At 33.7% G+C, this 19150-nt stretch overlaps 1 protein-coding gene across 1 annotated transcript in view; it reads left to right on the forward strand.

Annotated features, from left to right (window-relative positions):
• Nucleotides 1-19150, forward strand: part of LOC149425878 (uncharacterized) — a 310068-nt gene that overhangs the window by 207194 nt on the left and 83724 nt on the right. The window contains exons 3-4 of the mRNA XM_089643802.1: nt 7647-8359; nt 10702-10918. Coding sequence (XP_089499928.1) covers nt 7647-8359; nt 10702-10918 — 930 coding nt within the window. The remainder of the gene's footprint in view (nt 1-7646; nt 8360-10701; nt 10919-19150) is intronic.

Raw genomic sequence — 19150 nt, forward strand, 5'->3', positions numbered from 1 at the left:
ACACAGAACTTTTTTTTTAGGAAGTGGTCGAATAGAGGAAATTACGGGGTCTGATGAGATTAACAAATTATTTAATATATCTTGATTGGTGCTTGTTCTGGAAACTTTTCGGCAATGATGTTCTCGGTAGTACATTATCTCTTTATGCCTCGATTCTTGCACATCTTCACTTAGTTGTCCTATTGGGAGTAAAAAGAATTTCATTACTGACGCACCATGTATTAGAATTTTATGAACGCTTGTCGGCATGGGGTACCATTCATATAGACGTACATAAAGTCTGGCAGTGTCTAAAGCATATTGTTCGAAACTATTTTCGTCAATGTCATATCCACTGGACATTACTTTTAAAATTACTGAAAATCGCCATATTAAATCCGCATCGATTCCTGTTATTTCCGAAGACAGAATATGATTGTCAAAAAATCGACGGGCAGTGTTGCCATCATTGGTACTACCGAAACCCTGCTTTGGCATATCTACCAATAAGCCAGTTTTTTCTCGGAACTCGTTAATAATGTTCGTCTTTCTTAATTGAACTTTTAGTTTATTTTCTTGTCCACGGACTTGCCATGATTTAATTTCGAGACGGTATGAAATGTGCGATAGACATTCAAAAAATCTAATATGTGCGTGCAGCGTTGATAGACCAAATGAAAACGTGCTAATCTCACACTCCAGATTTAACACTCTACTAAGATCATTCATGTCTTTGGGTCTGGCTTTACATATATAACACATTTGTGTCCAGTTATTGTTTGTCAGTGAGTTGCACACCTTTCCGTCGACCATTGTCTTAAAAAACACATGTTCAATTTCAATTTCCTGATTTCCCAAAAATATTTTTGTAGGTACTATCTCTGAAATTTGTCTCTCTATGTACGCAAATTCATTTCTTGTTATCTAGGGAGTTTCTTTTTTAAATTGTAATCTGATTGGTCTGCAGTATCTTGTAGATGAAGGTCGTGGGTTTTTCCATAAAATCGTCTTGCTTCTTGAGTTTCCTTCGCTGTAGAGCTGAAGTGGCACCAACGACGTTGTAAGGAGATTAGAGTCATCATGATACTTTCCATCACTATACCTTTACTTGTAGCGACTGTGACTACCACAACCATCACAGCCCCATTTGTACATCATTTGCAAAGGTGGTAAAAGTTCTGTCGATTGCACCATTTCTAAAACCTCCCTTTGAACCTCTGACAATCTACTGACCGTATGATCGACAAGTGCTTGGAGTTTTACTTCAACCAAATTATCGGTCACTGTGATATCTTATTTTTTAGGGAAACACTTTTGTTTGATTATTTGTACTAAATCGTAAGACGGATATAACGTTTTCAGACACCTGATTTTTGCTTCCTTTCTTAAACCTTTGTATTGTTCTTTCGTTAACTTTAAGCCCACAATAAGCGCTAAAGCCTTTTCCGGTGAGTATGGATTCAGGATGTTTTTACATTTCATTGCAAAAGCTTGACGTATTCTCGATGCTCGACGAGGTGAAAATGTTATCTGTTTTACGAGTTTTGCAGCATCACTTTTTCCTGCGCTTCAAAAACTCATTTCTGCTGCTAACTGGAGTTCATCAAGAGTGCGAGACTCTAACAGATCGTGCACTTTTTTCGTCTTTGATCGAGAACCACTTTCTTGAAATATTTTTATTGATCTACCCAAAGATTTGGAGAAAACTAGCTTTTCTTGCAACCACTCTAAATTATGTTTTTCAAACCTCACAATATAACTGCGGCTTTTTCTCCATTTCTTCATTAATTGTAGTGAAAAATTCTTAATGTTTTTGTAAAATGTAGGGCTCAAAATGTTAGAACCTGCCGCTATATGGTATTTTTGTGTTACGTAATTAATCAAAAACTCTTTTGATTTCACAGAAGTGGCATTTAATATACCCCGTTCTTTTAATGCCTCGAATAATTCTCTCCAGGGAATGCATATAGGCCTTCCTGAAAATAACAAAATTGTTCAAGGAAGGACAAAAGATGATCACAATTTATATATGACATTAAAGGTGAGACTTTAGTCTACAATACTTATATATTCATAAATGGGAACAAACGATGTTTTGTTTCTTAATGCTAATTGAAATATGCATTTTAACAGCAAAAAAATTCAAAAATAGTGTAAAATTAGATGTTAGTTCAAATCTCACACACATGATATATAGTTTAGTAAATTAAATTAAAAATACCTTGAGGAATGTCAGCCATAACAAACTTTTGTAAATATATCCAAACGTCACTTATTACACAACCGTCTCTGCTCACGCGTAGGAGTGAACTGAAAAACGCGATGCCAAACATCCAACTTACGACACACTTTGCAGCGTTGCCAAACTTCCATCAAGCCCCATTGACATATTTAAATCAACACATAAAATGCAAAAACTATTGTACTACACTAAAAAAAATATAAATATTAAAAAAATTAACATTTGCAAAAACCACTTAATTCGCGTTTTTTTTCCATTCCGTCCAAAGTGCGACGGCTAGACTGCTGGAGACAGAGTGATATTATTTTCCGCGCGAGGTACCGCGCGCAGGTTTACAATGATACCTGCCCCACAAGAATGTAGTTAAAAATAATACTGTAGTTATTTTCGGGAAATTTTTTTAATTTCCCTAAAATTTACCCGACATACCTCCCCTCCAGGGTATACGCGATATAACATAACACACAAAAAAGAATAATGATTATAATTAATTGATACATGTAAGGAACAATAATAATAAACATTAATAAGCCTGCGGCCGGAATGTGTCGTGGCCGTTTGAACTCTTCTCATTATTGTTATTTACAAATATTTCACAAAGTTTTATTTTACATAATGCAAGGTTAATACTTATGTCTATGTTTGTATTAGATTATATAGTTAAAAGTGTTTTCGTGATCGTGAAAATCTACAAAACATAACTGCAAAACAATATACAGGAATTAGATATTTCATCTTGGGTACCTATGATATGTTTCCTTGTAATGTCTTGTAAGTGGTATGTTTATTCCTTAATTATCAGCTGACGTGTGTAGTTTATAGGTGTATGTGTAATGTATGTATCCCGAAACGTCCATAGGAAAACCAAAATAACCCTGTATAAAACAATTATTAGAACGGTCTTGGCCTATGGATGTGAGGCGGGAACACTGACAGCAAAGTCTGCGGAACGGCTGGACACCTTCGAAAGAAAGGTACTTCGAAGAATCTTAGGAGCGGTGCGAGAGGGAGAGGCATGGAGAATCCGCAACAATAAGGAGCTAAATGACATCTACCAAGCTCCCAGACTCTCTACTCATCTACGGCTCCAAAGACTAAGATGGGCCGGACATGTGCACCGAATGCCAAGCACACGTGTAACAAAGAAGGTTCTAACTGGACACCCGGGAGGCAAACGAAAGGCGGGCAGACCTAGGCTGAGATGGGAGGACGATGTCAGGAAAGATGCCAGAGGACTACTCCATGTTGCAGATTGGAAGACGACGGCCGAGGACAGAGGGCGGTGGAGGCTCATGTTAAAGGAGGCCAAGGCTCGAAATGGGCTGTAGCGCCATTGAAGAAGAAGTGTAATGTATGTGTAAAAGTGCGTGTGTGTGTTTAAATTGAACAGTTTATATTATTGACAATGATGCCAACTTTGAATTTTTGTAAGTTTGAGTTTAGACAAATATCAGTCAGAGTATGAAGTACTCGGTTAATTGGCGAATTACATGCTGAATTTGTTTTATAATTAAGCTTATGGAATAGCACTTTATGTCGTGTAAGTCTAAAAGGTATGTTAAAATTAATAAAGGACACATATTCTGAACAGTCGACTTTTTGTTTAAAATTCTATGTATAAATATTAAGTCAGCTTCTACTCGCATTTGCTACAAATTTTCAAATGTACCTACATTCAAAGTTATTATTGAATTTGGAGGTAATATATTTTAAAATTTTGTTTTGGATACGTTCTATACTATCTATGTAAAGTTTATATTGTGGATTCCAAATTGGCTATGCATATTCCCGTGCACTTCTCACTAATGCGAAATATAACATTACGATTGTACGGAGATTAATGAAGACTTTACTTACACGTAGCACAAAACCAAGCATTTTACACGACTTAAACGATTGAGTCAATGTGCTAATTAAATACAAGTTACTCGCCTCATCCTTTGCATAAACCGTATGTATCTTTACATGAGCTTTTATAGCAGTTAAATAAATATAAGTTAAGTTTATTTTATGTATTTTTATTTACAAGTTGTTCAATTTTGAAACACGTTTATTAGTAAGACTGCAAGCTTTTATAGCCAAGTAAATAAATTAAAAGCTCGCGTAGTTTGTGTTTATCAATACTCGTATCCGTTAAATTTTCACACCTGTTCCCCTAACCCTGTTACCATTCTTATTGAATAATAATTGTGTGAATCGTAGAACCGAAGAAAAAATCAGATAAATCACCATATTTTCCGCCCATTCCAACAAAACTTTGATTTCTCGTAACTGCTGGTGCCTCGTAATATTTGAATAATTTTACATATTTTATATATACATATAATAGAAGGATTGGGAATTTTCATCTCCGCTTAAAATAACATTCACTCTACCGTTTCTGAATATTCATGATATGTATGAATATCATTATGATTTTTTTTTTCACTACCTCTTATACTTTTATAGACTAATGACGGGTTGTTTCAGAGAATTTGATCAATCCTTCAATTTTCACAGTTAATTTGCAAGGTCTATGAAAATCTATTTTTGTTATTATTTCTGTTCTCTCAAGCAACTAGCAGAACATGAATAGGACTTTCACAGAACCCAAAAATGAACGTTGAAATTTGATGAATTGTTCAAATTCTGTGAAACAACCCATCCTTACAGTAGGTTTGTAAGTTAAATTTCATAAAAAACTTAAATTTGGAGTTTTACAAATTTACCATATAACTGATAAATTATTTTTTTATCAAACGTTATAGTAAATATTTATCTATTATTTCTCTATCTTCACAGACAGACTGAGGCACAGAACCGCGTGGCGGGGTACAACTAGTTGCTTTATATATAATATATATATAGTTACATAAAATAAATAAAAATATTGTTGTTAAAAAATGCATTATGATGGGCGTAATTTTAAATTGCAAATCACCGATTTACGTTGCAAAAACAAATATATCGTAAAGTAAATTAAAATGTATATTCACAAAAACGCGTTTTTTAATGTTTTTGTTTTGCATTAAGGCAATGCACTACGTCATTTAATATTTTAAATTGAGCCGCTTTCAATAACAACCCTTACGTAGATGGCGATAAGGTTTAAATCCCCGCTTAACACCATCCGCCTGTTTTGATTTATGCAAGAAAAAAACATGGCCAAAAAGTGCCTTTTATTTTATTTTGTGGATGTTCAGGCATAAATATTTTTTTTTTTCGATCATTTTATAAATAACTTAATTCGCCACATTATACAATAAAATCATAACCGAAAAAGGGTTCGTAAGTAGGAGATTTTGAACTTTAAAACAGTTATCATAGGCCTTGACATTATTTTTTTCTGGGCTCATAAAAAGACTTAACTAAAAAATACTCAATTATTTCAAAGGCCAAGATGTATTCTACTCGCAGTATTTAATTAAAGCATCTGAAACATTTCTAGGCGACCAAATTTTCAAACCAAAAACTCATGATTTTGAATTGCTACGTTTGGCATCGCCTTTATTTAAGTAGGTAGGGCAAGATTATTTTTTAATATTACAATTAACTCACAAAAAAATGCCAAAGTTGCCATAAAACTTAACTCTTGAAGGCCATGTATATCATATTTTAGAAAACCAATAAACACATCCGGACTAGATATTTCCTATTCCATCGATTAAAAAAAATATATTTTCAGTAGTGTTAAATATTTTGGTTTCAAATCCAAATATATGTCTCGTATGCAAATGGTCGCAAAGACAAAAATAAATACAATGTTGGCTTTACGCAGAGTTCTTCGAAATAAGATGTAGACAGTATTTTTCTCCCTTATTTTTAACGTCACGTGGTCAAAATTATACCAATTAGTATCTAAATATCTGGTATATCAGAAAGTATTAAAATCATATCAAGAAGTATCAACATTTTATCAATAATTGTCGAAATTATATCAAGAAGTATCTAAATTATATCAAAAAATACCAAAATTTTATCAAAAACTATCCAAATTATATCGAGAAGTGTCTAAATTATATATATATATATATATAATCCTGCTTTAAGAGGTGGGAAAAGGGAATGTGGTGGTTATTTAAATATCATGTATATATTTGTTTATTTTTCTCTTGTTTTAAAGGTGAAGAATGTAAAATTTCGTCAATCTCGGAATAAAACTCTGAAATTGTATAAAGTTTGAGTTAAGTTTGATTGAGTTAAAATCAAATATACGCTGCCCGCTACAGACTCTCTACCTTATATAAATAGATATATAAAATTATTGTCATTCGTTTTGCGGCTTAGGAATTTTTAGTGGGTCTATAGAAATCTATCAGCTCGTTAGCAATCGTTCTGCATTAACGGAATACTAGATTCTGAGATGCAGTTGGAATTCAATTTATGTAATGATCAATGCGTGCTAGAATTTAATTAATTGAGTATGCATTCTTCCTTCATTGTTCCTCCTTCTATTGGATTTCGATAATATTCAGATTCTCAATCGAAATGAGTTCGAGTTTTGTATGGATCCCAACTGCTCCCGACCGTCTGCAGACAGTGAGACTATAGCATCACTCCAACCGGGGTATGGTGTGAGGCTGAATGTGGTGGGGAGGGGAAGTAGATGGGGATGAGGGAGGTGGGGAACTAACTGACTATTCAGATCTGGTTCCCAAACACGGCTTAAGCCATTTCAAGAAACTTTTCGATTCTGAATGTTGATCTTTTACCTGGGCGATACTGAATGTATCAACCACTCTGGAATGTGCTTCAAATATACTTTGTTATTTTTAATGAACAAATTGTGAAAAAACACAAAATAATTCAATAAAATTTACTTGCGCATGCTGAAATTTGAATCCTCGACCTTGGGATTCGTAGACACTCGACTGCGGAATCCATAAATGACCTTTGTGTAAAATCTATTTTATTTATGCCCTTAAAGGGTTTCTTCTACGAAATCGCAAATCAAAAATTAAATATAATATATTTTTCATATTAGTCAACATCCCTTTTTATTATTGAAAAATGGAAAGAAGCCATTTTGACATCCTGTAATTTATGCACGTTAAGAATACTTAGAAACTCCGTGACTCATACTAAAGACAGCTGAAATTCTTCGGGGAAAAAAAAATTAATCCATCTCACACAACAACAAATGATTGAGGCCTCACCTCAGCTGTCATAGAGTCTGTAATTTAAAAAAAGATCAGCATGATTTTGTTACGTTATTTATATTAAGTTGTGTTTCTTTGCTTACTAGGTTTTTAGTGTAAAAAACCACAAATAATTCAAGAAAAAGTTGTCAAAATTTCAGAATCTCGTTGAATTGATAATTTATCAGTTTAAATATTCTTATTGAGTACGATCTTAAAGTTTCCTGTACTTAATTTAATATTCTTCTTTCCACGGACATTATTTCTTTATCGATTACAACTTAAAGAAATGTTTTTCCTTCTTACAGAAAATGCCATCTCTCAATCGCCAGATCCAGATACTGATGAATATGGGGAGGAAGTGGATCCAAACATCCTCAAGACTGATGAATACCTCTTTAGCTATAGGGGAACAACAATGCTACCCAGATACTTCCAGTTGGGAAATCAAACAGTGGATTTAAACAAACTATTCAAAGTCCCGCAGGATAATGAAAACGAAAATAGAAACAACTTTGATGAAGCTAACAATGGGAAAACAGCAAAATCGAGAGAAGAAGACTTTATAACCGAAATTGCTAATAACCACAGGCATAGCGGTTCAAACGCACATAGCGGGCATGGAGAAAGCCATATCGGACACACAGGGAGTTCAAATAGTCATAGTGGAAGCTCAAACGGACATAGTGGAACAAAGGGACATAGTTCCCATTCAAATACTCATAGTAGTAGTTCTAATGGACATAGTGGTGGATCAAATACGCATAGTGGAAGTTCAATAACACACAGTCACGGTGGTAGTTCAAACGGACATAGTGGCAGCAGTTTGACTGGTCATTCGGGCAGTGTTCACTCCCAGTTGGACCAAATGCCGTGGTTGCGAGCTCGGCCTCAACATGAACACGACAGAAGACATGGACCACATTTTGAAGATGCGTCTTCGGATAATTCTTCAGTGACGGTGCAGGCTGGACACATTGCCCATTTTGATTGCAGAGTCAGCATGCTCAGAGATAAAACGGTAAGACGTATTTAATACGTTTTGAAAAATATGGTTTGTGGTACATTAATTTACACAATTAGATAACATTGAATGATGGATTAGGACTATTTGGGAGAAAGAAAGCAAGACCCAAGAGTGTAATTAAAAATACCAAAAAATACAACAATTATTTTCACAACACTGTATTCCTCACACATACCTATCAAATCTCTTCAATGGTTTAGAGTTGCTGCAACACTTACATACTTTTCTCTTATATTTATTATATATTTATCTAATTACTAGTTAAAGCGTTTGTTCTGACGGAAGAACCTTTTTCCGAAATCATGTGTTTTTTTGTAATTTGATTTATGTACCCAGAAAATTTCATTTTTCTAATCATTGCACAACTTATTTTGTTTCGTAGAATTTAAATTAATATCTTGATACATTTTTAATAACATAATATGGCTGTATTCAAATTTCCGAAAAGAATTATTACGCTTCGTCAAATAAAAATAATTTTAGTGTTTTCTATTGTATTTCGATGCTTAGTATAATTTAGCCCGTTTCACATTTATTAATTAAACTCGCAATCATTTTGTCAGTTGAACCCCCATCTGAGCATGGTAACTTGTGTTCACGTGATTTGGATCATTTCGAATCTGAAGCTGTCAAAAGGAGTTGTAGTTAACATCTCTTCTGGAATCTGGAAGCTGTCATCACAATGTCAAAAGCGACATTTTAAATGCTTGTGTTTGTGTTTGTTTGTAAGTAGAAATAATTTTGAAACGTAAAGTAACTGGCTCAAAGCGAGCAACATGGGTAGGTATATACGCGTATCTGTGAGATAATCAACATCTTCAGAGCTGTTGTTTTCCACAGCACTTGTGCTTGTAAAATACAAATTGAATTTCCGCAATGGGACTTGGATTCTGCGCATCGAATGAATGAAGTTTTTATTTTTTAAATTAAACGACAAATAACTTTTTGCTAAATATCTTTATTAATCTCAAGATGATACAACAGATGCGAGACACAAAGATATTTATATTTTAATATATCGTGTTAGGTACAGCCTTTTGTAGAAACGTAGGAAAACCAAGTTTTAATGAGGAAAATATCCAGATTTTATTTTTTAAAGTAGCAGAATAAGAGAACAATAACAATAAAACTAATAAAGATAGAAATGAATACGAAATATAAATGAAAAAAGAAAAGAAAAAATAATGCTTGTGCTATGACTAATACTGTTGGAATTTGCTCCGAGTTTCAAACCAATTACAATTAAAAAGAGTAATTGATTTAGAATATAGATGTCGCTAGTTTGTAACTTCTTTAAAGGCAGCGAAATTATGTTATTGAAGTTCCAATTTTGATTAGGGAACTCACTTCTCTTTGATAGTTTCTAGCTAAAAGAACCCAAAGTGACAATTATATTTCGCTCTCCGTTGGTGGAGTGATCTCCACAGAGTGTCGGTAGCAGTATAAACTTTGGAAAAACAAAAATAAAATCGGTGTCATTTCAACTTCTACAAAGTGTTTCATTTTTAAAAAAAGAGGAATCTAGCCTTTTGTTCTCAAGTCTTAACTTTAAACAAATACTATTACAGCAAATTTTTTATACTAATAAAACATTAATGAAAAAGTTTTTAACTATACCTTCACTAATAAACATAAGTTACTTTGTAACAAAGAATTTTAAATTATGAAAATGAGAAGAACTAGCAATATAGACAATCTGACTCAACTGGAGGCAACTGATGGATGACCTAGTCCGGTAAGACTGATGCACCAAACCGACCGGTTGAACCTTCTCGTATGAATGTTGCGAAGTTTGGGGTCCAAGGATTCCCCGCGCTCGAACCACTCCTTGGAATCACCTGCCGTTTAGTCTGATAAAAAAAACTGGTTTTCAAAACATCTAGAGTAATTTCAAAACATACTTTACTGGTAGGCTATCTACAAATAGTCAGCGTAGTTGTGGATTCTGGTTTTTTGGATTCTGGGTGACAAAATTATAAGCAAAATATATGTTGGCCAGTGCTATTATTTAAAATCATAAAATGATATTTGATCTGCAATTTTTTTAACGGGAATCCGGATAAAACAGAACAGTGACAAAAGATGAGTGTGTCAGGTTACGTTAGGTTAGATTAGGTTGGTTTAGATTAGGTTAGTAAGCTTAGGTTTTTTTGTAACTTTTCTGTTTTTTTTCTCTCTTAACTTTTATCAACCTTTTTTTTATCTTTTCTTAACTTTTTTTGACTTTTCTTAACTTTTTTCAACTTTTCTTAACATTTATAAACTTTTTTAAACCCTTCATAACTTTTCATGTCCTGTTTGATAAAACAGCTTAACCGTTTGTTTCATGAATTTAGGTATCCTGGGTACGACGCAAGACCGGCGAGCCCCCGCTGCTGCTGACCGTGGGCGACCAGACCTACACGGGCGACGCGCGGTTCTCGGTGCAGTTCCGCTACCCGGGCAACTGGCGGCTGCGGCTCATTAACGTCAACAAGACCGACGACGGGCTGTACGAGTGCCAGCTATCCACGCACCCGCCGAGCGTTATCAGAGTATATTTAAAAGTTGACGGTAAGTAAATTTTGATGTGAAACATACATACCTGTGTAAAAATTTATATATCATATGTTCTGCTATCTACGTGGTGGTTGGTAGGAAATACATTTAAAAAATCTTACGGAGTATGGGACCATTGTAAGATTATGTTGGTTTTAAAGACTGCGTTAGGTTAAATACAGAAAGTTAAGGTTGAAAGCTAGGTGAGAGTGATGACAAATTCAATGGCCTGGTTGATATGACCCAGAAGAATAGGTGGTAGAATGTTTGGAATAGGACTGTCAGTGGGGGGCATTTGCGGAGTACGCCAAATCTCACACTGTGGTGTAGCGTCTTGGTAATTCCGATGCTCCTTGGCACTGTATTTCAGAGTGAAAGGTCACAACTAGTTTATCGCCCCAGTAAAAAAGTTACAATTCAAAATTGAAATGATTTTAATTATTTTAAGTTACCAGATCTTAAAAGCCAGGTTTTTACAAACAACCTCTCCTCTCCACATAAGAATCACAAAATTCTCGAAAATTAGGAAGTATTCCTTTATTTTAGTGAAACATCCATTGGCTTTGGGGAGTAGAAAAATTAACTGACTTTGGGGAGAAGAAAAATTGATTGGCTGTGGCGAGTTGAAACATTCATTGTTTTGGGGAATAATAAAAAATAACCTCTGGTTTTGGGGATTGGAAACGCTGATTTCTTATTTTTTTGGATTAAGTGAGTGAAACCCTTAATTGTAATATTTAATTATTGAAGACGCGATTCAGCGATTCTTAAACGAAAATCTCACATTAAAATATCACTTAAACAAAAAGCACATTAAAATAATAATAAGATATGTTTATCTAAAGACACTGTCTAGATTGCATTTAGTTCGGTTTGAATCTTGCTTTTCTTTTTCTTCTTCCTTGAATTCTTTGAATTATTATACATAAAAAGATAGTTGCCAATAAAAATTTGCCGTGAGAAAAATGAAGGCAATATCGGTAGTTCTTATTCGAATGATGCAGTAAATTTGACCGAAGGAGGTAGGGTCCCATTAGCTGTCCCATAAGTGGTCGAGCGGTGGCCCGGCAAGACAAGGGTCCTGGGTTCGAGTCCTAGATGTGACCGTATCCTTTTCTGTTTCAGATTTTAGTTTAAGAATCGCTAATATTGTCTTCAATAATTAAATTTAAAAAAATGTTCCGATTTTTAAACATGAAATTAAATACCCAAAAATGACATTCTCCTTCAGATTTTTCTGGTAGTTTTCTCTATTTTTAATATCGGATTTTATAAAAGTAATCTCTTTTTCAAAAGAGTGATCTGCATAATGGGTATTAGGGTATATTAGAGACACACTTTTCTGAATGATTGCAAAAAACGTGAAATAAAACCTTTTCACTAACTTTCTAACCGAGAGGATATTCTTTATTCATAACTCGATTAGAGAGCGACATTTTTAGTAAACGAATTGGTATAACTTTACCGAATATATTATGTTTTTATAAATTTATGAACGGGAAATTCCCTTGTTGGTACTGGATCAACATTATATTCCACTTCAATAAATTACTATGTACATTTAAAAAAAACCTCTCAAATAATTATCTATCACTTTGGTCTTGCTTACCACATAATTTTTTTAATAACTACTGTTTTAAGAATATCAGTTGCGCCATAATAATCAGCATTTCTGTATCCACTGCCGAATAAAAGTATCTTAAAGTTTCTTTAATAATTTCTTATGTTTTATTTTATTTTCCACTCAATATCGCATAATTATGCCAGAGCGGTGAGTATTTCATGCAATGCGAAAACAAGTTTAGGTACAAGTTTAGGCTTTATTTTATCATTAGTAAAAGGCTGTGTGGGAAATGGTCTGTTATCTAGAACTTGTTTAGTGAACAGGAAATAACGGTTGTTTAATATTGAAATACTTTTATGGTTATTCCAACTATCCGGTTCCTACCTGATTTGCCCTCCCTTTGCTTTTATTCGATGATTTGATTTAAAAAGAAGCTTTGAAAAATAGAACGCCAAAAGCAAGTGTCTTTTGTTTAATTGTGGTTATTTTCGTAATAATTATCTGAAAACAGTATTTGTAATTTATCAGCATCAAACCTTATTCATTAAATAAATATTGTATATTATCGAGAGTGATCAAAAACTGTTCATGTTGTGAAACAATAAATATTTGTGATACAAAAACTGTTCATGTGGTGAAAGAATATTAGATGTACATCTATAAACTTTATTGCCCATAGAACATTCAAGACCAACATCAGAACTTCCAATTGAAGCAACAACATTCACAAAGTAAAGACCTCCTTCCCACTCCTATTTCTTCTTGTGATAAACACGATTCTTCATTCTTATTTTATTGTTAAAAATTACAATCATTCGTCGAGTACTAATCGATTCGGTACGCAACTAATGTATTGTCAAAGACACATTCTTAGTTGAGAGCAAGTAATTTCTTCAATTCTATTGTAAATTTCCATGTTTTTGGAGTAAAATGTTCCTTTCTTCAGTTGATTGGGTTATATTCAGGTCCCGGCGTAAAAAATCCCGTCCAAACACTCTTTATTTAACCCATCTCGTAACGTTGCCTAAACTGGTGAAAAAAATTGTTTTGCTTGAGATAATAATGTCCCCATTGCCCGGTGCAAGTGGGACTATAGCATCCCCAATTGAGTAATGTTGTAAGGCTGAAAGTTTCAGAAAGAGGAAGAAGATGAGAAGACGGAAGTTGGGAAGTACCTGGAACTTCAGATCTGATCACTAACAAAACGGTTAAAGTTAATTAAAGCAAAATTAAGTTGTCAATGCGATGTGCAAAGTAGTCGAAAATTCCATGGAACTGTTATGAGGCGTCATGTAAAATGATTAGTTAAATAGCAGTAGCAATGAATGGTTTTTTCTAAAAAAATAAGATAATTATTAACCAAAGTGTTGAGTTATTAATGACGTGATGACCAACAAAAAATGAAAAGAATAATTACAGATCATTGTGGTGTCATGCTTTTTAATCATTTTTTTGAGACCATTAATAAATTTTTTGTAAATTCAGATTTGGATGTTTTAAACGGTACAATTGTGATTATGATGAAGATGTTTTGATCACGAATTCTAAAGCTGCCAGTAATTTGCATTGAGACTTGGTACAAAACGTAACAATGGACAGTGTTCTTTGATATATTTCTTTGAAAAGCGAAAGCTTTTAATTGAGGAAATATTTCAACAATTTTGTTGTTGTTCTTATACATGTCAATCAAAGACGTTAATCTTTTAGGACAACATTACAATTATTAAACATATTCATTTCAGTTGTCGGTGCATTAGTGATGTTTCCTGAAATTTATTTTTCAAACGTAGAACTGATAATATGTACATAAATCATAAGTGAAGATAATATGTACATAATCAAGAGTGAAGATACGTTATTGAGACAACGCGCGTGGTTTCACATCAGCGGACCGTTAATACAGCTATTTACGACGCACTAATTTATATTGCAGAAGATAATTATGAGAAAGCAATCAAAAAGATAAATAGTGACTTAGAAACATTGTCAAAATGGCTCAAACTAAATAAATTAAAACTAAATGTAAATAAGACAAAATACATGCATATAGGCAGAACAAATACGCACGAGGAACCAAAGGTTTCTATAAATGGAGAAATCATAAAAAAAGTGGAAGAAATTAAATATCTAGGTGTTATTATAGACTCAAAATTGAACTTCTCAAAAAATGCAGACTATACAATTAAAAAAATTGCAAAAAAAATATCATTTCTTGGTAGAATCAGAAACAAAGTAAATAAAGAAACATTCCAGATAATATACAATACAATTATATCACCACACTTTAATTACTGTTCAAGTATTCTTTTTCTCTGCAATAAAGAGAAAATGAAAAAAATGCAAATACTGCAAAATAAAGCAATGCGAATAATACTTAAGCGCAACATATACACACGGATAAGAGACATGTTAAAGGAGCTGAATATTTTGACGGTGAAGCAAACTGTGTATTTGAATGTACTTATTTTTATACATAAAATTAACTTAGGGATGATGTCTAAGGAACTGAAAAGAAAAATAAATTACAATAACGAGATACACGGACACGGGACGAGAAATTCTAAGCAAATTAGATTGCCAACAAGAAAAAAAAAACAAGCACCCAAAAATCTCTGATGTACCAGACCGTTCAACTCTATAACAAAATCCCGAAGGAAATTGCTGTGATAGAAAATATTAATAAGTTCAAAAATGAACTATCTCAATTATTAATGTTTCTTTTTTTTGTGACTTCAGTGAAATATTTAAAGAAAGATTATGTTTGCCAAACAATGTACATGTTTATATGTTTATAAAACTATTAGCACACACGAAGATGTGAGCTAACTTAAGATTAATAAATAAATATTTCATTCGTACACACAAATTATAGTGAAGAGTGAAGATACGTTATTGAGACAACGCGCGTGGTTTCACTGAATTAGGTCTAGTGGACACACATCAGTGGACCGTTAATACAGCTATTTCATTCGTACACACAAATTATAGTGAAGAGTGAAGATACGTTATTGAGACAACGCGCGTGGTTTCACTGAATTAGGTCTAGTGGACACACATCAGTGGACCGTTAATACAGCTATTTCATTCGTACACACAAATTATAGTGAAGAGTGAAGATACGTTATTGAGACAACGCGCGTGGTTTCACTGAATTAGGTCCAATGGACATGCATCAGCAGACCGTTAATACAGCTATTTCATTCGTACACACATATTCTCCGAATATCTATTATGAATACATCGTATATATTTTTATATTTTCTAGTTAACTCACATTCGAAAGGAAAATTTCTTCTTTTGTAAGACAATGATCCTGAGGCAAATATTTATTTTATACATACTTAAATCTACAATTTTTCACGGGAGTGCGCTAGTTTTTTACAAATTTTTAAATCTCATGGTAAAATATCAGTATATTTTTTACAAGTGCGTAGCTGTGTACCTCATTATAATAAATTAGGTACTATGTAATTAATTTTTCAAACATATAGAACATTTACAAAAACTGTCGGCTTTGTACCAGGTACTGTTATAGCCTAGGATCCCGATACAACAAACCCCACGACATCGAGTACAGAGTGGAAATTACTTTGCAGTGATAATAGACATCTAGTAATCTTTAAAAAAGTTGGTCTGCGGTGCGCCTTTTGAAGAGTTCCGCTCAGTCATGGAATGGAGTGAACGAATTTTTTCATTAGAATTACGTCATAAGGTACATGAACGGGAATGATTTCTTACGATAGGGGTCGATTAGTGGATGAAAAAAATGTCTGCCTACCAGCAACCTGGAGCATTCGCAGGCAGCCGGATTTAAATTTAGACAAAAATTGGTAAATTTTACGTCGCCGACAACCACAAACCAACGAATAGTTTAGATCATCCCATTGAAAAAATTTTTCGTCTGCCGATCAGTTTTTTGTGAACGATTTTTAAAATTTTTTATTTAATATTATTTTTGTTTCAACGTGGGTTTAAAAACATTGATTGCCAAATTTTAAAAAATAAGTGATAATGATAATAATCAAAATAATTTGAGTGTCGATCGGACGAGCGAGCCAATAGCTGTCACATACCTATTGTTTAGTATTGAAACAGTTTTGGATAATACCTACCATTTTTCCCAACATATACCTACTATCATACCTATTATCATACCCACCATCCATTTCCTTCCTTAAAAACAGCCTTTCCCACATTAGAAAGAATAAGATGATGTTCTTGCACTGTAAATTGTCGTCACTAGTCGAAATTCGTATTCGTGTCGTGTGGCAAGAAATTGTAAAATAAAATCGTCGTGTCCTCGTCGTATATTCACATGCTTTGTGCTCTGTTTGCAAATATCAAAATCACATCAAAGATTATTTCGATTTAGAGGAAATTTCGTCGTTCGAGAGCTCTATTGCCGGGATTCATGGGAATTCAAGGTAGGCTGTTTCTATCATTCCACATTTCCCATAATTTTTCAAACCCAATTGAATGAGCTTTATACCATCGTGATCTTGTTGATTTGGTTTAGAGTTCATTTCCGTGTAATAGAATACGGTACACCTGTATTATTATTTTTTTTGTAATAATAAGATTCTTCGTAAGTTTTCGTAGTAGTCTATAGTCCTTAAAAAGTTGTAACAACCGCAGCACCGCCGTCGTAAGAGCTGCGTCCGGAAAACGACGTAAACTTCTGAAACCTGTCTGATCCATGTTGCCTTCGGGTGCCTAGCGGGCCATGTCCAGAGTCAAGAGTGAGAATAATAGAATCAGTCAGTATGTATGAGACGACTTATGTGAATGAGACAAGGGGTGTGTCCCAAAACCGAGTTGTTTAGCGGTCCGTTCTCTCTACCTACCCCTTCGGAGAAACGACGTAATCCACATAAATAATAATAAATAAAAAAATGGCTATCAATTTTAACAGCCTGACCGTGAGTGAAAAATCTCATATTGGACATTAAAAAGTACTATAAATCACTCGTTAAATCGAATATCGCCACCACCCCACATAACTAAGCTTTTTGTTTAGTTGGTAGACATGTGTCTGGTACGTACTATAAGCTGTTGTCATTAATTTCACATGACACAAACTTCAGAGAAAAACATTTTTTACACCCATGAAATGTTTGGTGGACATAAAAAAAAGGAAGGGATTGAGAGAGTTGCCGGGATGAAATATTACATCAAATAAAATTGTCAGATTAATGGCCATTAAACATGACTTTTTTGTTCGTTTATATCAGTGCTCCGCAACCTTTTCTCACCTACGACACACCAAATTTCTTCCTAGAATTCCGCGGCACACCAAAAGCTAAAATATATATATATGAGATTGATACACAAATTTTACAATAATTTCTTGTTTTTATAACATATTTATTTTTACGCAATCTTAATAATTATTATAAAATAAGTATAAATTAATGAGCGATTAATTGTTAAATTAACCTGCGGTTGTTTCAATGAACACAAAAGTTTTATATTCGGCTCGATTTTTGACAGCGCAACCCAAAGTTCTCGGTCAAGACCTTTTAAGCATGACCGTTAACATTTTTAATTAATACAAGCGTTGAAAAACTTCGCTCACATAAATATGTCGTTGAAAATGGAAGTAGTGTTAAGAATGCTTTGACGGAAATATGAGGATATTCTTTTTTAACGTAAATCCATAAAACATCTAATTGATCTTCGGAGAAGTGAAGTTTTAATGTCATGTCATTATTTAAATCTGTAAATTCCACTCGAATTTGCAGAGGCATTGCTTCCGTAGAATTTATTGCATTGGTTGCAAAAGGATTTCGAATCCAATCGTATTGTTCCGTATTAATGGAATAAAAATACCGACCAAATTTCTGCTGAAACATACTTAAATGTTGTTGGGCCAGATCCACAGTTAATTGTTTGTTTTCAATTGTACTATGGTTGATCCTTTTGTACATTTCCAAACATCCTTTTTGCAACTCTTTCTGCCAAAGTTCGTAATTAAGTTCATTCAAATACTCGAATATATCAGCCATGTATGCAAGTTTGGCTATCCAGTAATTATCATCGAGGTGCTGATATACTTTGGGCATATTTTGATTTAAAAGAAACTCACACACCTCGTGACGAAGTTCAAACAATCTAGCCAAAACTTTGTCTCGGGATAACCAACGAATTTCAGTATACAACAATAAGGATTCATATTTGGCTCCCATTTCTCCACAGAGTATTCCAAAGGTTGTCGAGTTTAGGGCTCTTGATTTAATTATGTTTACGATTTTAATGCATTCATTCATCGTGTTCAAAAGTTCATCCGCTAAATTTTTGACCATCAATGCGTCTCGATGTATGCAGCAGTGTGTAAATTGTAACGTTGGATTTTTTTGTTTTACACACGAGACAAAACCCCTTTTACTACCCGTCATTGCCGCATCGCCATCCGTGCAAACAGCAATGCAATTGCTCCATTTAATATTATATATTTTGAAGAAATCATCGGTTACTTGAAAAAATTCTTCACCGGTAGTTCGCTCTGGAACCTCCTTACATAATATATAATGTTATTTAATAAAGTCCTCGTCAACGAAATGTACAAAAGCTATCAACTGTGCTTTATTTTTAATATCGGTTGTTTCGTTGATCTGAAGTGCAAATTTTTCAGCCAATTTTTCAACACTTTTCTAATCAGTGTTTCTAATTTATTGTGAATACGT

Source organism: Hesperophylax consimilis, chromosome 2 (genome assembly GCF_061612785.1).
Source record: "Hesperophylax consimilis isolate HC1 chromosome 2, BYU_Hcon_1.0, whole genome shotgun sequence".
NCBI classification, from domain to species: domain Eukaryota; kingdom Metazoa; phylum Arthropoda; class Insecta; order Trichoptera; family Limnephilidae; genus Hesperophylax; species Hesperophylax consimilis.